Source organism: Lissotriton vulgaris, chromosome 7, assembly GCF_964263255.1.
Source record: "Lissotriton vulgaris chromosome 7, aLisVul1.2, whole genome shotgun sequence".
Classification (NCBI taxonomy): domain Eukaryota; kingdom Metazoa; phylum Chordata; class Amphibia; order Caudata; family Salamandridae; genus Lissotriton; species Lissotriton vulgaris.
In genome coordinates, this window is record NC_141695.1 from 361,373,756 (window position 1) to 361,398,050 (window position 24,295).

At 45.1% G+C, this 24,295-nt stretch overlaps 1 protein-coding gene across 3 annotated transcripts in view; it reads right to left on the reverse strand.

Moving 5' to 3' along the window:
• LOC147701646 (osteoclast-associated immunoglobulin-like receptor) overlaps window positions 1-24,295 on the reverse strand; it is a 909,258-nt gene that overhangs the window by 46,635 nt on the left and 838,328 nt on the right. For all 3 annotated transcript variants that reach the window (XM_086930267.1, XM_086930268.1, XM_086930266.1), the window contains 3 exons: window positions 23,558-23,585; window positions 20,908-20,957; window positions 14,693-14,730 (listed from right to left, as the gene is read on the reverse strand). In XM_086930267.1, the coding sequence (XP_086786393.1) occupies window positions 14,693-14,730; window positions 20,908-20,957; window positions 23,558-23,585 (116 nt within the window). The remainder of the gene's footprint in view (window positions 1-14,692; window positions 14,731-20,907; window positions 20,958-23,557; window positions 23,586-24,295) is intronic.

Here is a 24,295-nt window from a genome sequence, read left to right on the forward strand (position 1 = left end):
AAGTCATAAAAAAGTCAAGGCATAAAATTTGTATAGCGCACTACATACCCAGAGGGTTTCAAGGCGCTTAGGAAGGGGAGGAGGATTATTTGTCAAATATCCACGTTTTAAGCTGCTTTCTGAACGCTAGGTGGTTCTGGGTGAGGCGAAGGTAAGCGGGGAGTGAGTTCCATGTTTTAGCAGCCAGGTATGAAAAGGATCTGCCTCCCATGGTGGTCTTGTTGATGCGAGGTACAGTGGCGAGGGCTTGGCTGGAAGAACGTAGTTGGCGGGAGGGGGTGTAGAAGGACAGTCGAGAGTTGAGGCAATCTGGTCCGATGTCGTAGAGTGATTTGTGTGCGTGGGTAAGCAGTCGGAAAGTGATCCTCTTATTGACGGGTAGCCAGTGGAGGTCTTTAAGGTGACCAGAGATGTGTTCGTTGCGTGGGATGTCTAGTATGAGCCTGGCTGAGGCGTTTTGGATTCGTTGGAGTTTCTTCTGGAGTTTAGCGGTGGTACCTGCGTAGAGTGTGTTTCCGTAGTCCAGTCGGCTCGTGATCAGAGCGTGGGTGACTGTTTTCCTTGTTTCGGAGGTGATCCAGCGAAATGTTTTTCTGAGCATGCGAAGAATGTTGAAGCAGGAAGAGGATACGGCGTTGACTTGTCTGTTCATTGAGAGTGAAGAATCCAGGATGACGCCAAGGTTCCGTGCGTGGTCTGTCGGGATGGGTGCTTTTCCGAGGGCTTCCGGCCACCAGGAGTCGTCCCAAGCAGAGGGGGATGTACCTAAGATGAGGACTTCTGTTTTGTCTGAGTTCAGTTTCAGACGGCTTTGTTTCATCCATTCGGCAACTTCTTTCATTCCTTCGTGAAGGTTAGTTTTGGCGGTGTTGGGGTCTTTGGTGAGTGATAGGATCAGTTGGGTGTCATCCGCGTAGGAGATGATGTTGAGGTTGTGTTGGCGGGCGATGGCCGCGAGGGGGCTCATGTATACGTTGAAGAGGGTGGGGCTGAGTGAGGATCCTTGTGGTACACCGCAGATGACTTCAGTGGCCTCTGACTTGAATGGTGGAAGGCGGACTCTCTGGGTTCTTCCAGTGAGGAACGAGGTGATCCATTCAAGTGCTTTTCCTTGTATTCCGATGTTTCTGAGGCGCTGTAGGAGGGTGCTGTGGCAGACTGTATCGAATGCTGCAGAGAGGTCGAGGAGGATGAGGGCGACTGTGTCTCCATTGTCCAGTAGAGTTCGAATGTCGTCTGTTGCTGCGATGAGGGCGGTCTCAGTGCTGTGTTTTGCTCGGAAGCCAGATTGTGAGGGGTCGAGGGATTTGTTGGCTTCGAGGAAGGCGGCGAGCTGGTTGTTGACGGCTTTCTCGATGACTTTGGCCGGGAAAGGAAGAAGTGAGATGGGGCGGTAATTTTTGAGTTCGGTGGGGTCCGCTGTTGGTTTTTTCAGAAGGGCGGTGAGTTCAGCGTGTTTCCAGTCTTCTGGGAAGGTAGCGGAGTTGAAGGAGCAGTTGATGACGTCTCGGAGGTGCGGTGCTATGACGGAGTCTGCTTTGTTGAAGATGTGGTGAGGGCATGGGTCTGTGGGGGATCCTGAGTGGATGGAATTTATCAGGCGGATGGTGTCCTCAGTGGATATTGGGTTCCAGGCGTTAAGGGTGTTCACGGGGGGAAGATGGTTAGCAGATGGTAGGGTGGGTTGGTTGCAACAGATCTCGCATTAGTTAGAGTTAGAAAATTTGGCATTGTTTATATTTAACTGGATATGTTTGCTGGTTTGTGCACTGTGTGTGTTAGGGAATGGCAGGTTTGTAAGACGGAGGTCGTCATCCTCGGGCCCAACCCCTCAGCCTGGGACGACTCCTGGTGGCCTATGACTCTGGGGACAGCACCAACACCCACCAACCACGCACGCAGTCTGAGATTATTCCTCGACTCCACCCTCTCCATGTCCAAACAGGTCAACGCCGTCTCCTCCTCCTGCTACAACACCCTCCACACCTTTCGCAGGATCTACAAATGGATCCCGTCCGAAACAAGAAGAACGGTGACACAAGCCCTCGTTAGCAGCAGGCTGGACTATGGCAACGCACTCTACGCCGGAATCCCAGCCAAACACCTACGACGACTCCAGCGCATCCAAAATGCCTCCGCCTGACTGATCGTCAATGCACCCCGCCGCTGCCACATCACCCCCCACCTGAGGGACCTACACTGGCTCCCCGTCGACAAGAGGATCACCTTCAAACTCCCCACCCACGCACACAAAGCACTCCACAACGCCGGACCAGCCTAGCTGAATATCAGACTCACCTTCCACACCCCCACCCGCCAGCTCCGCTCCGCCTGCCTCGCCCTCGCATCCAACGAACTACCTCTGGCGGCAGATCCTTCTCCATCCTAGCCGCCAAAGACGTGGAACACCCTTCCTACCCACCTACGTCAGACCGAAGACCTACTCGCCTTCAGAAAACTCCTCAAGACCTGGCTCTTCGAACAGTATTGTGTCGCCCCCCCCCCACCCTCCCCCACCCTCCTCAGCACCTTGAGACCCTCACGGGTAAGTAGCGCGCTTTACAAATCCCCCGATTGATTGATTGTATCTGTGGAATAAGTATGTGTATTATAGCGTTCCCATGCTATGTTTACATTGCAAGTGAGGCTAACAGTAGACATATACACAGAGACAAACATACAGAGAGACACATGCACTGATACTGAGACAAACATACAGAGAGACACATGCACCGATACACACATAGAGACAAACACACACAAACCCACACAGAGAGACAGACACGCATATAGAAACATACACACAGAGAAGCACAGACAGTCACGCACACATAGAGACTGACACACGGACAGAGACACACATAGAAACAAAGATGCACACACAGAGAAGAGACATACTTACAGAGACAAATGCACATATAGAGACGCACACACAGAGATAGAGACGCACACACAGAAAAATACTTGCAGATATAGACACGCACACCGAGACAGAGATGTGCACGGAGAGACAGAAACACGCACATAGAGATGCACACACAGACACAGATTCAGAAACGCGCACAAAGCAAAAAACACACGCAGACAGAGATATGCACACAAGACAGAGACATGCACACAGACACAGAAACGCACACACTGAGACAAAGGCGAACTCAGGCGTTAGGGGGTATATCTTGGTTCTCTGCCATTCAGTGCCCAACAACATTATCATTAGGTCTTTTCCTTTGTATGTTATGCTTTTTATTAGGTACATATACGATCGTTAAGTTGTCAGCCCTGGATAATGCTAGCACTTTTTGGTCACATTTAAACTACAATTTTACTTAAATCCTGGTTCTGCTGGAGGCATGTGCGGGCTACTTTGAGAGTGAATTCATAATCATAACCAAAATTTGGTTTATTTATTTATTTATTTATAGTCTTGTATCGCGCTTGAATCAGCCCCGAAGGGGTATCTCCGCGCGTGGCTTCTGAATGAGTAATGCAAAACTATAAGTCGGAAAGGACAGAGGGGAAACTAAGTTAGTCCTGTGTAAATAGGTAAGTTTTTAATTTCTTCCTAAAATTAAGAAGGTGAGGAATTTGCCTTAGCTGGGGGGGAAGGGAGTTCCACAGCATTGGACCTTTAAGGGAGGGGGCACGGCCACCCTGTCTTGCTCTGTTTACTTTGGGAACGTATAACAACATCGTGTTGCTGGAGCGTAGGGTACGTCCAGGAGAGTAAGGAAGAAAGACATCTTTCAGATATTTAGGACCAGAACCGTAGATACATTTGTGCATAATACAGCACAGCTTAAAATGAATCCGCTGTTGCACCGGGAGCCAGTGAAGCTGGGAGAGGAGGGGACGGGAGGGGGTGCGGGGAGGAGCATTCAGGACAAGTCTTGCCGCGGTGTTCTGTACTACCTGCAGTCTGCGAAGTTGTTCCTGGTTAGCAGATATGAGTAGACTATTGCAGTAGTCCACTCGTCCAAGAACTAGTGCCTGAACCAGCGTCTTCCTATGGGTGTTTGGTAGGAGGGGGAAAATGCGCCGTAAGAGACCAATTGTGCGGAAACATGTTCCCGCAACCTGACTGACGTGATCTTTCATGATCAGGGATTGGTCCAGGCGTACCCCCAGGTTCTTGATGGTTTGCTTGGGCGCTGGGACAGGACCGAGCTCCATTGGCCACCATTCCGGGGACCAGAGCAGGGAGGCCCCTCCAAACAACATGACCTCGGTTTTGGTCACGTTGCATTGGAGGAAATTCTGGGCCATCCAACCTGCCACCGCTCTCATACCATCTTGGAACGACTGCATGACTGCGGGTGTAACGGTTTGAAAGGGGAAAAGCAGCTGGGTATCGTCAGCATAAGAGATTGGTGAAAACCCGTGAGATCTAATAATCTCTGCCAAGGGGGCCACATATACGTTGAATAACGTGGGGCTTAGACATGAGCCCTGTGGCACCCCCTTGGTGAGCTTCCTGCAGACAGATTTATAGGAGCCTAATTTGACACCTTGTTGTCTGTCTCCGAGGAAGCTCTCCAGCCACGCAAGGGCGGTCCCTTCTACTCCAACTCTCTTCAGACGGCCGAGAAGAACTTCATGCGACACCGTGTCGAAGGCAGCGGACAAATCCAATAGCACCAGAATCACTGAGCTCCCTCTGTCAAGTGACATTCTGATGTTATCTGTCACTGACAGAAGGGCTGATTCGGTGCTATGGTTGGGCCTAAAACCAGATTGCGAGTGGTCTAGGCCGCCCGCTGCCTCGATGTAGTTGGACAGGTGTGCATTAACATGCTTCTCGGCCATCTTGCTGTAATAGGGTAGGAGCGAGATAGGACGGAGGTTGGAAAGCTCCGTCCAAGGAAGGGCCGCATTCTTGCGGATTGGGTTCACCACTGCTCTCTTCCATTCAGTTGGTACTTTTCCCTCTTTAAGGGACTGGTTGATAATATCCAGAATGTAAGGGGCTAACAGGGTGCGAAGAGGGTTTAGGATTTTAGCGGGAATAAGATCGTCCGGAGATCCAGATTTGACTTGAGTCATTATTGTGTCAAGCTCTTCGATATTTATAGGAGGGAATGTAGTTAGGGTAAAGTTTGTGTTCATATTGAGGGAGGAGGCCTTATGGGAGTCGCTATTGGGTTGGGATCCTAGGATTTTGCCATAAATGGATTCTATTTTATTTTCAAAGTAAGATGACACTTCTTCACATAGAGTTAAAGAAAAGTCGTCTGGGCATATACATTGAGAATTTAGATCAACAATACCAATTTAAGCCAAGTCTGTATCTAGAAACAGAGAAATCACACAACTGCCCAACCCGCACCTGCGCCCCCCTCCACCCGCCCCAAATAAAATGAGCACAGCAGCAGAAGTCAGAAGAGTTAGCATATGCAGTACTGGTACAGCATTCCTGCTTAGAAGGGCCGATGTTGAAAAAAGAAACGCAGTAAATGTCAAGCGACGACAAATGCAACCTAAGTCCCGACCTATGCGCGCCAACCCGTTGTAGGCTCTACAAGAGTGCACACAGCAGGAGCCGCTCCCCAGCCGGTGCCTCGTGGACTCTGCAATAAATGTGGATTGCAGAACAAGCCGAGTGTCGTGTCTACGAGGTTGGCACTGCGCAGCGCAATCACTCACGGACACAGGTAGGTGTGCTCACGATTCTTTATTTGGATATTGCATACAGCTGGTCACATGCACGTCCTTCTTCTTGGTCGTCCTGGTCGAATCGGTCCTCTTCCTGTCCCCTGACCGGATGTGGTGTCCGGTGACCTGGTCACCTCCCTCACGACCCACAGGGTCCTAGTATCTGCTGTCCCTACTGCCCTGTCGCCTTGTCCGTCATCTGTCTGTCAGGTCATGACATCTCCCCCCTTGTTGCAAACAACAGTTCGTGTCCCAGTTCTACTAATCACTCCGTGTCCCCACCATTTACATCATTGCTCGTCGTTGCAGTGAGAGAGGGAGAGAGAGAGAGAGAGAGAGAGAGAGAGAGAGAGAAAGAGAGAGAGAGAGAGAGAGAGAGAGAGAGAGAGAGAGAGATTGTCAGTCTCGTCGATTCTTCTCCCCAGTCTCTGTTTCCTACTTCTTCCTACGTAGTCTCTTTGTCCCTTTGCATCCCTTTCTTGGTCGTCGTTTTCTGCTGTCATCTTTCTTTCTGCTCTTCAGTTGTTCTCCGTCTTTTCTCAGTTTGCCAGTCGCTCTTTCTCTTCGTCGTTGTTCTCTCCTCTTACTCTTCTTTCTGTCCTTCCGTTGTCCTTCTTCTGCTCTCTTTTTGCCGGCCTCTCGTCGCCTTGATCGTTGTTCTTTGACCTCCGTTTTGTTTCTTGTATTTGTTCTCTCCATTATTCTTTTTTGTTCTCTTCCTCTTTCTTTGTTCCATGAGTCTTCTCTTTGCTTGCTCTCAACATAGCTGTTGTCTTTTTTATATGTCATTGTTATAAGGCCCATCGTTTGGGCAGTGCTGCTGCTCATCAGGCATGGCCCTGGGACATCGCCTTGTAGAACATGAATGTCCTCCTTATTTATCTTGTCATTGTATCTCAGTTCCTCTGTGAACTTCCCCAAGTTAGTTACTTCTTTCCTTGCCCCCCAAGTAAAGATCTTTACCTTGGACGCTCTCAGGGTCGGCTTTACTTCCATTCTCTCATACTCCGATGCACACATGACATTGCAAGTTGCACCACTGTCCAGTACAAAGTCTGTTTCATGCACTCCTACTCTTATCTTTGCATTGTCTGTCTTTCCTCGGGTGCTTCTGTCTGCTGGCTGTGTTGTTTCTCCTGTTTCTTCTTCCTTGCTCTGCTCGGTGTGCACCTCCGACATGTGATAAGCAGCCTGATTCATGAACGGGCCGTTTTGCGAGGCTCAAATAGCGATTCATAAGGAATCGCTATTTGAGACTCGCAAAACGGTATTCATGTAGGAATCGCAATATTAATTGCGATTCCCACTGATTCCTTATTTGCGATTAGCTAATTGCTAATCGCAAATAAGGTATAACTCCCCATGCATTCCTATGGGCCAAAAGGCCCATAGGAATGCATGGGGAGTCATTCCTCATTTGCGTTTAGCAATTAGCTAATCGCAAATGAGATTGCGAGTACAAGGGTGCCAGCGGTGTCCAAAGGACACCCTGTAGCACCCCTGCAATGGAAATTAACACAGGTGTTGCACACACACATGTCCAAAGGATATGTGTGTGTGTAACGTGCAACTCAGAAAAATGCATTTAAATGCATTTTTCTGAGTTTTCGCAATTTACCACGAGGTTTGACCTCGCGGTAAATTGCGGCCCAAAATTGCGATTTCGCAATTGTAAAATGGATTAAGAATTACATTTAAGGAATCTCAAATAGAGATTCCTTAAATGTAAATCCTCGCAAATATGCGAATTAGCGAATAGCGATTTTTGCATTTGGGATGTTGAATCCCAAATGCAAAAATCGCACTCGCAAAGGGCCAGATTCTCAGAATCTGGCCCTTTGCGAGCGCAAATATGAATGATGAATCAGGCGGATAGTCTTTCTACTTTCTCTACTTCCTCTTCTTCACCTGACCCTCGTGATGAACTCCTCCTTTCGTTGTCAACATACCTGACATGTCTTGTCGTCGATTCCTGTGATCTTCCTGTTCTCACATTGTCGTCTCTTAATGGGGCACCTTGGCACATACTGGCGTAGTGATTTCTTCCACCACATCTTCTGCACGTCTGGCCAAAGGCGGGGCATTGACCTCTGTGTGGAAATTCCATTCCGCACTTGTAGCATGTTCTTTCAGGTCGTCTCCTCTCTTTTTGTTCCCTCCAGTCATTCCTTCGTTGGTCTGTGCGATATCTGTTTGTAGTAAAATGTGCGTTTTCTGTTTCAACGCTCGTCCCTCTTTCCATTTCCTTGGCATGTTCTGCTGCTCTCGCTTCTGCTCTCGCTAGTGACAGGATGTTCTCCAATGAGGTTGGTTCTTTAAGTATTCTTGCTCTGAATCCTGTGTCGCGACAGCCTTCTATGATCCGTAGCCTGATCGCTTGCTCGTTATCAAATTTATCAAATTCACAATGTGTCACCAATTTCCTCAGCCGTGTCGCGAAGTCGTCTAGTGTTTCGCCGACTTGTTGACATGCGATGGTAAAAGTATATCGTTCGAAATCAATGTTTCGTTGCGGGTCGAATTTGGCTGTTAGACATTTCTTTAGTTGGTCATATGTTTTTGTTTCATCAGTCGGCAGTGTCACCAGAAGTTCTTCTACGTCGTCCCCTGCCAAATACAATAGTAGTCCCAGTTTCTTTCCAGCTGCTACATCTGTGTCGTCTACATATCTTTCAAACCGTCTGATCCACTTTTCCCACCTTATTCCTATTTGTGGCTCCGATAGGTTAAACGGTAGTGGTCTCCTGTATTGTGCGTTAGGCTTTGGATCTGCCATTCTTTTCTTCTTTCTTTATCTGTTCGTTCCTCTTTTATTTCCTCTTTTTCTTCTTCTTCTTTTGTTCTCTTGCTTTATCTTCCTTTCTCTTTTGTTTCTTTTCTTCCCCTTGTTTTCTTCTCCTTTTGCTTTATTTTATTTTAATCTTTCTACTTTCCTTTTTCTTATGTGTCTCTTTTTTATTATTTTCTTTTCTCTTTCTTCGTTTATTTCTTCTTTGTCTTCTATTTCTGTTCTTTTGTTTTTGTTTTTAGCCTTTCTATGCTTTTCTTGTCTTTCCTTCATTGTTTTCTGCTCTTTCTTCTTTTTTTTTGCCTGACTCCGTGATGGCCGCTCTCCTTATTTCTATGCCTTTTCTGCTTTTGTCTTTTTTCCTAAAATGGCCGCCGCTCTTCTCGCGAGATTTCCCTTCACACCCTTCGTCGCCAGTTGTCGTGTCTACGAGGTTGGCACTGCGCAGCGCAATGACTCACGGACACAGGTAGGTGTGCTCACGATTCTTTATTTTGATATTGCATACAGCTGGTCACATGCACGTCCTTCTTCTTGGTCGTCCTGGTCGAATCTGTCCTCTTCCTGTCCCCTGACTGGATGTGGTGTCCGGTGACCTGGTCACCTCCCTCACGACCCACAGGGTCCTAGTGTCTGCTGTGCCTACTGTCCTGTCGCCTTGTCCGTCATCTGTCTGTCAGGTCATGACACTGAGTAAATGGCACCATCCATGAGTTACAAAGACAAATTGAGGGGAAGCACCAGAAAACCAACAGTTTAACTACTGTAAATAAATATGGAGATGAGACACTCTTTTTTCTTTCAGAAATACAGGTGATGGGCAGGAAATAAACTGGCGCATGTTCGGCAAGCACTTGTATAATTACTCGGCTCTGAGCATAAAATGACAGGTCGGAAGGCATTTTTCTACACCTAAATAGCACTCATTAGATTGACATGGTAAAGATAAAGGGCACAGTCAGTACTACAGGTACACAATGGGACAGTGCAAGGTTCCCCAAGTAATTATTTAAAAATACATGCACACGAACATCGACTACTACAGAAGGCAGCTGGGAAGTTCAAATAGGTTTAGCTGGAGCCGTCTCTCTTTCGGAATACCTGGGGCCTCATTTATGAGAAATGACGCATCGCTGCGTGAAAGCAGCGATTCGTCACTTCTCAGTGTGCACTCCTTGCGACATTCCTGATGCGTCATATTTAATGTATGACGCATCATGTCGCAAGGAGTTACAGATACGTCAGTATTTCTGACGTTTCTGTAAGCGCAAAAGTGACGCATTGCTGGAGTGTGTCATAAAAATGACGCAACTCGAGCAATGCGTCCTTTCACATGGGGCAAGCCCCATGTGAAAGGGCCTGCGTCAGTCTTACGCCTGCTGTGAGGCAGGTGCAAGATTTTGACGCAACAGCATCCTAAAAGTGATGCAGTGAAATCTGATAGATTTCACTGCGTCACTTCTATGACCCTTCCTTGCGTCAATACGCCCCCCTTGCATACATTATACCTGGCGCAGGTATAATGTGGTGCAGGGGTTTACAAAGTGACGCATCTACCTAGATGCGTCACTTTGTAAATATGGCGCAACAAGGTACATTTTTTGCGCCACTGGTGCGTCACAAAAAGTGACGCACCGGCGGCGTAAAAGTGACGCACAGCCTCATAAATGAGGCCCCAGATTTTCATCCGAGCTCGGAGAGAACTGCACAGACCACTTGCCGCCACACGAGCCGCTGCACTGCACAAGTTTCATGGCAGAGTGGGAACACTTCTTAGTATCAAGCCGACCGACAGAGCCCCCCTCAACTCCCCTCCTCCACCAACACAAACACAGGGCGACACCTACCTTGAGCAGCGGCCGGGGCCCTCCACTTCTTCAAACCAGCATTTTGGTGTCTCCCGGCACGCTGTACACAAACAAGAGGCCCGGGGCACCGAGAGGTAGCAGAGGGGACAGGCAGCGGTCCGCCGGCCCCCTTCCCGGCTTCCTCGATCTGGCTGCATCACCCCTCTGGTGGCCCCTGACAGCTCCGGCCGGACAGCGACAAAGCTTTACTTTAGCGGCTGCCTCCATCCACCATGGAAGGGGGAGCAGCTCTAACATCGGAGAGCCCTGCAGGCAGTATCACCTGCTACCCCTAACGGAACATGTAAAGCACCATATTACAACATGGGGTGGGAAGACCCCAGGACCATGTCCTTTCATTCGCAGTCTGTGACTGCATGGCCTGACAAATAATACCGTACACTAGCATTAAGAGGAGAGCTTCTCTAAAGCTCGCTTCAGTCAGAGGACATTTTTGTGGGGCGCTCCTCTGCCCGTCCCTCTTGGAAAAGGGCGGGTAACACACCATCTAACCTATACTACATCTGTAGGGTAACACCTGTACCGCAATGTGATCTGTTTATCAACCTCCATCTGCAGTGCACGTGAGTTACAGCAGACCACATGTGCTGTATAGCACTAAAGACATATACCTTCCTATGCTCCGCCATGTCAACAAGGATCCATATCGAATTATGTTCATGCCTCTCCATACATTAACAGGGCACATTGGACACAGCCTTGTAGTTAGCCAAGCATTGCCCCCTCAACAGGGCAGGCCATAATCTTTCACCAATCTACATATCAAGCATTGAAAGAAGTTAGTTTAAATAGACCACAACTGAAAACACAACATTGCACCAAAGTCACATTATTAAAAAATATACCTCCAGGCTGAACAGCCGCTTCAAGCAAAGCAATGCGCAACCATGTACACCTGCAGCACACACCAAACAGGACTGCCCTTCGGCACATATATACATAGACATTATGCACTTTCAGATCCAGACTTTATTTCAGAATGAGTGAAACATGACCCAATGAAATTGATCACTAAACCATACATACGTCGATTCAACCCCTGGCAGCTAGTACCAAAACGACTTACTACTGAACAATAGGAAGCACAAAGAACTGGTCAACAGACCGGTTACACTTCAGTTAATAAGAACCTTAAAGGGTGTCTAGTTTCAGAAAGCGCCTGGGGACCATACAAATAGTATTCATGCACTATACAAGTGCCATAATATGCTAAGCAGTCAGACATCCCATGGACAAAAGCCTGCACCCTCTTCTGATATTGTGATAACAAAATGTGTCTGGCATCAGGAACTAATGTCTACTTCCGAGGTTCTACGCTGGGCGTACTCGGCCTTGCAAACCCCTCGACCTGCTACCACCTGTGTTCTTAACTGCCGCTTTGCCTAGGGCGGTGAAATTCCATGAACAAGTTGTGGGAATTCACTCACTTTTGACAATCCTCCCCTGTGCCACCAGCGGTTTAATGTGCACTACTTCAAACCGGTCGACGTGCTCCCACCTTCTCCACTTCCCGCATAACCGTGGTTTGTTGGGGCCCATGCCATGCCCGCTTCTGGCAGACAGCCCGTCACCATCCGCCTGCCACCATAAAAATTAAAGCCTGGCAGCGACGGATCATGTAGCAAAGGCTGCTGGGTATTAATGCTGCTCGAACCAGTTTTATGAGGGTTTAGAGGGGACAGTTTTACTAGTGTTTACGTTTTTAGGGCACGCTCCTGTAATGTTTGCCTTTCTTAATTGTAAACTCGCGGCACAAAGCTTGGCACCGTCCTCTGATGGCATATTATGGTCCTTGGCCAGCAGTCAGATTCCAGACTCCATCTCAGAAGGAGATGGAAGTGTGACTTTAGGGCCAGGATTAACCAAAACTGAACGACTCCGTTTTGTATAGACTTGGCTACTTGTACCCTACATTTGTGAAATGGATCCCCAAAAAAACCAAGCAGCACTGAAAGCAATTGTTTTCGCGATCGCTATTGTAAAAAAAAAAAAAAAAAAAAACGTGAGTGGTGCCGCGCGCCACTGCGAGCATATGTCTTCAATTATGAGCCCTTGTCTGACCGCGATAATTGAAGACATATGGGCTTTGGTGCGCGTAACAGACACCAATAGGCCATAGGCGGAGATATGTGACCGCCTATGGCCTATTGCGTGTTCCGTTAAAAAACAGCACGCACGCAAAGCCCAATCAAAATGGACCTTGGAAATGCACACGCACGAGCTGTGTGGAATTTCAAGGTCCATTTTTAGACCCCTACAAAAGGGCTTTTCGCTTCGCGAGCCCTAAAAAGGCTGTATGCCGATTCGCAAGGGTGCTCTAAACAGATATGCCAATCCTTGTTGTAGGCAAACAGAGACTGCACTTCGAAGGTCTGCTCCGCATTCCTATGTGATCAGGGAAGAGAAGGGTTTAGAAATGAAGGGAGATGATGTGACATAAGAGATCAGATATTGGTAAGGCGGGGAATGCAGATGGGGAAAGGGATGTGGAGGAGGAGATTGCTGGTACACAAGGGAGAGAAGGCAAAAGGACAAATGGAGGGATGTAAACATGTAAGCAAACTTAGAATACTAGTTCACCATCACAGACACTGTGTAGTAAACACCAGGTAGCACAGGGTCTAAGGAAAAGGTCTTCCAATGAGAAGCAAAGGAGTTGCTTTTTAAAACACATCATCAAACTTTTTTTACTGAATGTTTATTGCATCACGCAAACTCATTGGGCATGTTAAATATGGAAGGCAACATGCAAGTAAATATATCTTGCCTATATGAGCAGCTGTTGTCTGAAGTACCCTAACTCCACCCACGAGATGGCATACAATTAAGAGTCCTAGTGTTACTGGCTGCTGAGTGTCCTCATTGTAATCCTGGATGTACTTTTTACTTTGACCTCTTGTTAACCTTCTTTAAGAAGCTGGCAGCATGGAGGTCCTGGAAAGGCATGCGAAAACCCCTAGTTCGCAGCACATGATAAATGGGGCTGTGGGCATATTAAACAAATTCACCCCCTCCCCTTGAGAGGAACTCCAAAACAGAGAAGGAAGTTACAACAAGATTATGCCTCTGAAGAAGTACGTGCAACACTGTGTGTCCTTTTCCAGAAGAGCAGAACTAAATACACATGCAGAAAGCAGAACTGCCTCGGTAAGCTGCACATGACAAAAATAAATTTGCTCCCACATGAAAAGTATTGCTGAGCATCCACAGGAAAAGATAACCGGCCCTATTAACTCCACAGTTTACTAGCCAACTATAAACAAGCAAGCCTGCGAGCTGCCTTCAGAGAGAAAACAAAAGAATGTCAGCCACATGGCAGGAACTAGCAGGGGGGAATGCTGCAATCAAATGTAAGCAGCTACGGGTCTGAGCACCCACAGTGCAACATGAGGTTGAAAACATAATAAAATAGTGCTTCCCACAAGCAGATCAACAGAACAAAGCGTAATGATATTGTACTAAGTCCCTGCTCCTTGGAGGAATCCCCGATCTCTGTTATGCTATGTTGTTACTTTGTATGCCATGTTTTTACTAAATGTGCAATTCATACCCTGCTCACTATGTAAAGCGCTCTGATACCCTACCTTGGGTCTGGTTCGCGCTATAGAAAACTCTAAATAAATAAATAAATAAAAAGGAGGGGCAAAGTGGCAGGACTGGCCACTAGCAAGCAAGGATTTTTAAAGGGCACTGAAACCAACCAATGAGAAGCCTGGGGATGGCTTTAGGCCCACAGAGATGAATACCAAAGTATACAAGAGGCCGTACGCTTTATTGGCAGCAAAGTTCACCGGCCTTATTGTCTGTCAGCATACAAAAATGTAAACACCAGTGACACACTTTGCTTTTAACTCCCTCAATCCGACTTCCACACATTCTTTTAACTCCATAAATCTTACTTCCACACAATCTAGGACTTAATTATAATCTTTAAACTAGGTTCATAAATAAGACTACACCTCCTATGCTAACCTGTCGAGGGAGAAATGGAGTTAATTAATAGCATTTCACATTGAAAACAATCGGCACCATGGGCACACCCAAGCAACCATTTAATTTCCCGCACAAGCGCTACTAGCAATAAAATACACATTAGAAATCTAGACCTATTGTTTTTTCCAATGCTTGTTCCCAATCCTTTTATTGTCCTTCGAGTCTTCTTTTCCCCCCTTCCCATAGTACATGAACATGAACATGAAAATGCAGGCCCTTTTACTGGTCTCTTTTCCAGGACTGTTAGACGTCTAACAGTCCCATGTGCCCATTCCTCCAGTCTTTATTTCCTTAAGATAAACTGTAGCCTCTACCAACCCACTCTTAAGTACGTTTTCCCTTCTTCATCCTATCAGAGAGGCAGATACATCCCTCACAGCATATTTATACTCACAATATTATTTGATGTTTTCCCTTTGGTAACAACTGCATCTGAAAATAAGATAAGACAAAAACACACTGGGCTGTGAGAATAGCGTTCTGGCCACTCCTTTTTAAAACAAGTCGTCACATAGATAAGATTTGAATACCTTCAGAAAGTACTTTTTAAATACATTCTCCTGGTACAGGACCACACTGGCATGCTAGCCACACTTTATTTGGCTTGGCCATGTATCTGAACTGGCAGCGCAGGTGGGAGTGGTGGCACAGCATAAATCAACAACAATTTCGAATCGCAGTACACATGCATTGCCTAACAAACCCCAAACATGCCACCTGCCTTCACCTAGTTCTATACATTTTCTTCGGTTGCTCAGATTAGACATGTCTGATTTTCACCCGTGAGCAGTGCCCTCTCAAGTGATTTATTTTTCTTGGGGACCACTGTACTTTTTGGCAGCTGGGAGTTCTTCCTGTCATTGGGTGTCTCGCTCTAGTGTGTGACACAGGCTACTGGATTCAGAGTATTCTGGTCCTGCGGCATGTGTTTGTCAGAAGCTGACTTTCGAGAGTTTTGGTGTCAGATTGTGGGTTCTCATTCACCCATGTATGGTCCTGCAGTGACTTCCTTTTATCTATCGCTCCATGTACTAACAGGACAATGTCTCTGGCCTTTGCTTTGGTAGGCACTGTATCTAGACCAAGTAGAGCTGCTGCCTTCCACTTGCAGTGTTGTTACATCCTGGTAAGGAATTCCAGAAGACTTGGATAGGTTACAGATGATAAGCTTATTCTTCTTAGATGGTTAGATAGGTTTACCAGTATAAAAGTAATCAAAGCCCCACCTGGAGCATCCTCTCTGCTGCTCAGCCCAGGATCCAACTGACAGTCCACTCACAGAATACCAAACACTCCAATGACTTCACACTCACACAAACATTCCACTCACACTGGCTGAACAGCAGAGGCAGAGAAACAGGGAAGAATTAAGGTCAAAACCTTAGATATAACAAGTGTGCTTCTCATTCCATTGATAACTTAATTATTCCCAGGATATCTAGCCAGATACAATCCAGCTTGGGTGGCTAGATTGGGGGAGTTATGGTCAAACCCAGGGTGACCCATGTCCACATTATCTTTGTGTCTCTTCAAGGAAACGTTTGTGAGGGTGGTATAAGAAACACATCCAGTACTACTTGTAACTGCACCATCTTATAATTTTTGCCTTTTTCCCTAGGGATTCTGCTATTTATTTGTTGTTTGCCTATCACAATTTGCAATACCTTTCAACATCTAAGAACATTCATGAAGGAGGTGGAAATACCTGGTGTAGGGTTGTGATATAGGCCTGTTACAGTGCAGTAACAAAGCTTCGCTTTCTTGAAAGGTGCTGAAGGAAGCTGTCCCTTAGAATACCTGAAGGTTTTTTAACATCTTTCTTCAACATGACATATGCACAACTTGAGACCACAATAAAATGAGGATGATGGTATATGTCTAGAAACTCCACAATCCTCTAAATCTAGCCTTATTGATAAGGGTTGGACAGGAATCCTGAGCTCTGGATCAAGCAATGTGCACCATATCTACAATAGAATTGCAATGCTTGTTTACATAGCCTTATGATTTTATTTCACTCTTACGTCTACAGAAAGGAAGGAAAGGTCAAAAATGACTGAATCAAACTGCAAAAGATTTTGCAAGTGGAAAATGACAATATCCCATAACCGTACTTATTATATGGCATGGAGAAGTTTCTTTGAGACAAGAAGTCAACCACTGCCCTATTTATTGGATTTCCAACAAAAAACAAAGTAATGGAATGTATACTTGATCTTGCTCCAAATCACAACATTCCAGCCCGAACTACGAGGCCACATCTACGTCAAGATATAAACAACCCCACATATACCATAGGAGGAGGGGAATTATCTTTTTTCTAGGGTGGGCCCCTGCTCTACTGCCCTGGTAGAGAGGTCTGACATTTAGGATCCCCCCTGGAATAATGCAATTTGGGCCAGTTTGGAGTAAGCAAACAGTATGTGCGAAAAGGTAGCTAGGTTTGCCACTTTGAATATTTTTCTCATTGGTTGCGGGGTATCTAAGAGCCTTACTCAAACACTGGTTGTGGAACTGTATGGATGTGAACCTCAGCACCAGCCCCTCAGAACACTTTATGGACCAGAGGGAGAACAGAAGAAGAAATGCACCTGCTATTTGAGACCTGTGAGGAGACGTGACGATGGGCCTACTCCTACTTGTACACAGAACAAAGAAGTGGACTCCAAGAGTCAGTTAGCTGACTTCCTGTGTTGCTTTACAAGCTGTAACAGGTCTTTTCTGCAAAGACTAGTTGACCATTTACAACTGGACCTGAGCTGTATCCTGCTGGTGGCCTCTGCTGGAGTACGGTCTGTCCCCTCATTGCTGTCCATGAGGCCCTTGGGCCCTTTGCTGTGTCCAGCTGGACTTAAACAAACTCTGAAAAGTTTTGACTTAGTATCGTTTTGGACTTAAAAGACCTACGGAGCTTCAGCGAGACCTTGGGGAAAAGGAGTCCGATTTCAATGTTACTTTGTCGGATACACCTTCAGGCTTGCCCCAGTAGAATATTTAGTGCTCCATAAAGACTAAGTTTGAAGGTAGAGATCTGTGACTGGGCAAAGACACAAAAAATATTATCCAAATGAGAAATCTGAATTTCTCCTACTCTGTTCTTGTTCTGCCACAACCAACAGCTTTAGCAGGACCTCGTTCAGTGGCTACCCAGCTTTCATAAGACTTTGGCAGATGCAGCCTGCAACCGCGCTCAGCGGAAGGATTGCACCTAGGTCTCAGCCAACCTGCAAACAGTGACTATTGACTGAAAGTTTACATTTTCAAGGAGCTTTTTCTCCTAAATCTTTACTTTGCTTGCATCTATACTGGAATTTTCAGGCATTTGCAGCGGTTAGCAGTTTACTTCACTCCTTATTAATATTCACAATGGTTAAGGTTTTACAACATGCTGTGAATATTAATGTTGCAGTGCAACTGAATATATACAGCAGTTGCCTCACAAAATGCAGGGCCAGTTTACAAACCAGTCAGTTTGCAGCTTCCCCATCCTGGTTCTTGACCTGTTCTATATACAGTGGGCCTACCATCCCTTAGTTATCCGTTATAGCCCTCAAGTGATCACAGGTTAGGTGACTTTTCTGTTGATCTATGGTCTACGTAGATGTGGCTGCAGGCATAGATGAACTTATGACAAATTCTTTAAGAAAACATTTCTCCTGCTTTAAAATTTTTTAAATGTATAACTCAGATCAAATTTAAGGGATTGATCCTTTTTTCCAGTCACATATATACAAGCGACCCTGCAGGAATTCGTTATAGCACTTGAATAACCAACCTTACTTGGAAACTGGCCTTGCAGTGTGGGTATCTGGCTGTCTGAATTAACATGCTGGAGCTGGTTGTGGATATATATATATATATATATATATATATATATATATATATATATATATATATATATATATATATATATATATATATATATATATATATATATATATATATATATATATATATATATATATACTCCACTAGTGCTGGTGAGAAGGTCAGGCTGTCACGGGCGGTCCTGCGTAGCCACCAGCAGGCTATTAAATTCGTTCCACCAATCTCCACAATAAAGAAGAACACAGGACGCCCAGAGCTTCCATTCAGGAATTTATTACGGCAGATGAAAAGTCTCCACGACGCGTTTCGCCAATAAGGCTTGGTCACACTTATTAGCAGCCCGTCCCGACGTTGTCCAGGCATGATTTGCTGCCGGCCAGTAGTATATTGTTTTGTAGGATTTCCTTTTGATAGCATTTCTTATCTGTGACAGGCCTGTGAAACGCTCCGATTCACAGTGCACTGCTGATGCACTTAAGAGTGCGTGTTCAGCAGTGTGTGAACTCGAGTCTCCCTACTTTATTTTTCATTGCAATATTATATAGCGCAAACTCGACAACATGGCATGAGCACAATTTACATTACAGAAGAACACATTCATTTGTGGTAGGCAAGGGGAGACAAAGCGATTTGCCTGGAATCACAGGATGTTGAGCTGATGCCGAGATTCGAACGCTGCTCCCCAGCTCTAAAGTTCGCAATTCTAGAACTTGTGGCGGGTGGTGTGTCTAAAAGTGTATGTCAGTGCTGGCCATCAATGAGAGAGACCTGTGCATTTTTCAAATGGGTGGTGAAAAAATATGAGTATGTTGCTGGAGATGTGGGCTGCCGTGCCACCAATGTACTTCCGGGGGCGGGTAAACACCCATTATTCCGCAACTTTCTTTCCGCATACCATCACTCCGCATACTTTCATTACAAAAGTACCATGACTACGCAATGCCATTACAACGCATGGCATTACATTTTATATGCTTTTACCACGCTTACATTTACAACGAAATTCGTTGTAAATGCATGAATGGTAAAAGCATGTTTTTTTTTAATGTTTGAATAAGGTAAGTATGGGTATAGGGGTATATGTTTTGGGGTACTGAGGTATATGTTTTGGGGTGTTTGAGTATTTTAAGGGTTCAGATATAGTTTTGGGTTATGGGGTACAGGGGTAGCTTTAGGGTTTAGGGATAGGTATGGGTTTTGGGGTACAGGGGTATTTTTAGGGTTCAGGGCTACGTTTGGGTTTTGGGGTACAGGGGTATTTTTAGGGTTCAGGGCTAGGTTTGGGTTTTGGGGTACAGGGGTATTTTAGGGTTCAGGGGTAGGTTTGGGTTTTGGGGTACAGGGTTATTTTTAGGGTTCAGGGCTAGGTTTGGGTTTTGGGGTACAGGGGTATTTTTAGGGTTGAGGGGTAGGTTTGGGTTTTGGGGTACAGGGGTATTTTAAGGGTTCAGGGCTAGGTTTGGGTTTTGGGGTACAGGGGTATTTTAGGGTTCAGGAGTAGGTTTGGGTTTTGGAGTACAGGGGTATTTTTAGGGTTCAGGGCTAGGTTCGGGTTTTGTGGTACAGGGGTATTTTTAGGGTTCAGGGGTAGGTTTGGGGTTTGAGGTACAGGGGTATTTATCGGTTTCAGGGCTAGGTTTGGGTTTTGGGGTACAGGGGTATTTTTAGGGTTTAGGGATAGGTTTGGGTTTTTGGGTACAGGGTATATTTATAGGGTGAAGATGGGTTAGTGTTTAAGGGTGTTGGGGTATTTAACCACATGGCTGCTAGGCGTTTTCCCGTCCTGTGCTGCAAATTGTTGTTTTACATTATTTCATGACGAGCTGGCCTTGTCATCAGCGCACGGCAGGTAAGCGCCATGACGAGCCCAGCTCGTCATTAGCTTCGAAGGGGTTAAAGTGAGCAGGGTGGGATTCGTTTTTAGGGTGTAAAGGGTAATAAAATAAAATAATAAATAAAAATAATATAAATAATGCAATTTAAAAGAATAAATGTTTTAATTAAATTTAAAAAAAATGTGTGTGTATATATATACAGACAGTGAGCAAGGGCGTTCACGCCCGAAACGCGTCTGTTTGGCAGTGTGTTGCACCTCTGCACTTTAAAATGCAATAAAGGAAGAAGAATATCCTAGTAAGTCTGGCTGTGGATTCATTCACCTGTGTCTGCGCACTGGGTTTCGTGCGAAGGCGTTGCACGAACTTTCCGGTTGGAATTCATATATATATATATATATATATATATCTATATATATATACATATATATAGAAACATATATTTGATGTTTTAATAATGTACTTTTGCAATGTATATGACTTTACCACACATGCTTTTGCGTTATAATGGCACACGATATGAGACATGGCATGAAGGGCGGAACGTACCACACGCCCCCAGTGTTTGTCAGGCCCCAGCACACACCCACAGCACAACGCAGACACGCCCACAAGGGACTACTTTGCTGGCACGGTTCTTTTACCTTTTAAATGTATATGGTGGGCGTCTGCATAGCCTATGTCCTTCTGCTGCAACTGTCCTTTCCAACGCTGTATTGGGTGCTGTGATTGGTGCTGTGGTTCCTGAGATTACCCACCTCAAAGGTTTGGGCTCTCTCTTTATTATATTAGTATAGAATAGATATATATATATATATATATATATATATATATACATACACATACATACACAAACATATATATACACTTTTTACGTAATACACAACCCTTATAAGTTCAGAGATTCTTTCCCCCAGTGTTGAGTATTTGTAAAAATCATTCTTACACATTGGCTCCAATGAATCTGTCTTCTTCTCTTCATTCAAGGGCAAATTCCTGAAATGCAGGTAGACGAGACTTACATCAAGAATATCCAAGGTCTGAAAAACTCATAGCAATCTCACAACTTCCCTAGCATTCAATACTCAAAAATGTAAACATGATCTCAGTTTCTATTCATATAATCGTTTACATCACGTTTACAAACAAACGATATACACATATTAACAATAAAAAAATGATTAACAATAAACTAAAGTTAGTATTTTATATTTTTAAAATACATAAAATATTTCATTTTATACAAATTCTATTGTGTTCTTCAAGCCATACTGAAAAATTACCAGAACTCATATAGTGCTTTGTCTCCATTCCTCAAATTCATGAGCGTAAATTATTCAAAATGTAGGCATTAACCTTTGGCGGATGCACACAAAGGAGTTTGGAATATGGGTTACTCCATCACGGGTATCACAAGTGCATCATATCCAATGGCACTCGTAATACGTAATACGGCAGATGTGTGACGTAGTAACCCATTCCCTGAAGATTAAGATATACAATAAAGTCAAACTCCATTCTGTCAAGAGCAATATTACCCCAATATACTTCCAACAGTTAATGTCATGCTCTGTGTCTTATACAGGATGAGCTTGTTATCAGAAACCTATATCTGAAAATAATCATTATTATTAGGAGTCTCTTTAATCACAACATCACCTCTATTTTGTACTTCTAAGTGCAGTATGAAACTTGGACATTTTTATCAATAACTTTTGACATACGAGACTCTTTCAGTTACTTAGTTATACAATCTAACGAGAAAATTAGGTCACTTATGCCTCCCCATGAATGTGTAAAATCGCTTCTTGTTGGTGTGAGTCATACACAAAGCTTACACTGTTCGTGTCCCTTGTGTGACTTTTGATTTATGTTTAGCGTTCACAGTAAAGTGTTCCATTACTTGTTGTGCTCTACAAATATGGAACATAAATAAAACATTTCTGTGAAATGGCTGGTGGGATGCAGTTATTAGTATTACATAGAGTGTTATAGGGTGGTGCATCCATAAATGTGTTTGAGTGTATTCTTCAGCAATTTAGTTATTCTTACTACACACAACCTTTTATGGTCTTGTAGAACTGCGGGATGTATTCCGCTTGAAGGGACACCTTCCTGCACATAAACAATGAATAATGGCGATATGCTCTTTCTATTCTGCAGCACACCTAGAAAGAACAAAAAATGAGGGGAAATTAATAATTTCTCCTCTTATCACCATCCTAGGACCTGGTACTACCTGGCCTCAGTTTTTGGTGCTGCCCCAGTCTTGTAAATCTGGGGCAACGTCAAAAAGCAATGGGTGTTGCGGTGGAAGGCCCACAGCAACACCCATTGCCCACCCTTTTGCCACAGCAGACTGCAGCAGAAGGGGGCATATTTACAAGGGGGCATTAAGCCAAGTTAAGCTGCTAAGTGGCACCTTGTAAATATGGGGAATGGCACAACGCCACCGCAGTATCAGAAAAAGTGATGCTCCGGTGGCATTAGGGGCTTGTAAATATGCTCCATTGCCTCTTATCAAAGCTCAGAGGGAAGAAGAGGATGGGGGAGCATTGGTTTGGAGCAGGGCCGGACTGGCCATGCGGGCACTGGGCAATCCCCCTGTGTGCCGCATGGGTGGGGGCCAGTTTTGGGCCCCTGGGGGCCGTTTTTTTAATAGAGGGCCGTTTTTGCAGCAGAGCTGCAAAATCGGCCCTGTACTAAAATCGGCCGAAAACCGGCCCCAGCAAAGAGCTGGCACCTCCAACCCCTCCGAGTGGGGAGGGGGGGGCCGGCCGAGCACTTTGCCAGGGCCGGTTATGGTTCCCAGTCTGGCCCTGGTTTGGAGCAGAGAACGCATGCTTAATTTGCGGATGATAATGGTAAATTTGTAGAATCAGAAATATACTATATAATTGACACTTTGGGACACTGGGAATCAGTGGAATGGCTCTCTGTATCTCGGGCCTGCTGGCCCTTCATCCTCGAGCAACACTTAAAACACGTTACTGCTTTTATGCATCAATGTAGGACCTTGGCTGTCCTGTTGGCCCATAGGTTATTCCAATCAATACTTAAACCAAAGATTCCCACATTAAGGCCACATTGTTCTGTGAAAAGAGGGGCTGAGCCTGTTCCAGAATCTAGCAATGAAAGGTAACTTTTAAACTATTGGGCAATATACGTTCATGTAACATACATATTGTGAGCTCTATCACCATAATTGACCCTGGGTAATAATAATAAAACTGAAGAGGGGCTGAAGAGTGACATTTTGTTTTCTTTGCAAAGTGCATCAGGCACCTGCGAGAACACTTAAGGCTCAACTGTTAATATTGTCAAAAGATCACGACTTTTGTTTTGAAATTAGAGTTCATCACCCATTTCCAAAAAGTAAATAAACATGGACGAGAAACAGACGACCATTACCACCAGGATGAGGAGAAAGAGCCCTTTCATGGGCTTCAATGTGCTATTTGCCTGGCAGAGTTGATTATCTAAGATTTGGAGGGCAGGTTAGGGCATATTCCACTTGTTTATTAACCTCTGAGATGGACAATACATTGAGTAAGAAGAAAACAAACAAACAAATCAGCCATTTGAATGCACCTTACCTCTTCTGGATGTCATCTTTCGCTTTTTCTGTTGAAAGAAATATGCACAATTCTTATGAAGACCTTATAACATGTTTACTATTTTTTTCAAGCCTAAAAACGACTTCCTACTTCCAATACCACCCCTTGGATGTCTCCTCCTCTTGTCTTCAGAGTTTCTATGAAAACATATCTCACTCTGCTCATTACCTCTCATATTTGGTTCTGAACTCTATTATCTTTTCCTCATATCTCTGGATTTTAGTTTCCAGTCAGTCTTGCCTTTTCTCTTTACAGCTTTCATTACATTCATCACATTTTCTATGTATTGTATCTAGCGCTGACCTAGCTCCTGAGATGATCAAAGTACTTTGCAGAGAAACTATTGATTATATCAGATGCATCCTTAAGCTGTGCTTCTGCATGCTGACATTCGTACTGTAAGGGTCTGCTTAAGGCTGTCTTTCAGCAACCAGAACTTGATGGACAGAGCGTGAGAATATACAACAAAGTCGATACTTGACAAAACAGCATGTAGTAACCAGTTTATACATGTCCTTACTTATATTTTCGATGTGACTGCACGGGGAGATAAGGTGCCTTTCATAGGCTCACAAAATCGTTGGATGAAGTATCGAAACCAGGATTAGAACCGTGGTCTGCATGCTCCCTCTACTAGACAATCTAGACATTTCCTCTCTACGCCACCGTTGATTGGTCAATTCTTATCTTCTGGGAGTCTGGTTGCACCATAAGAGC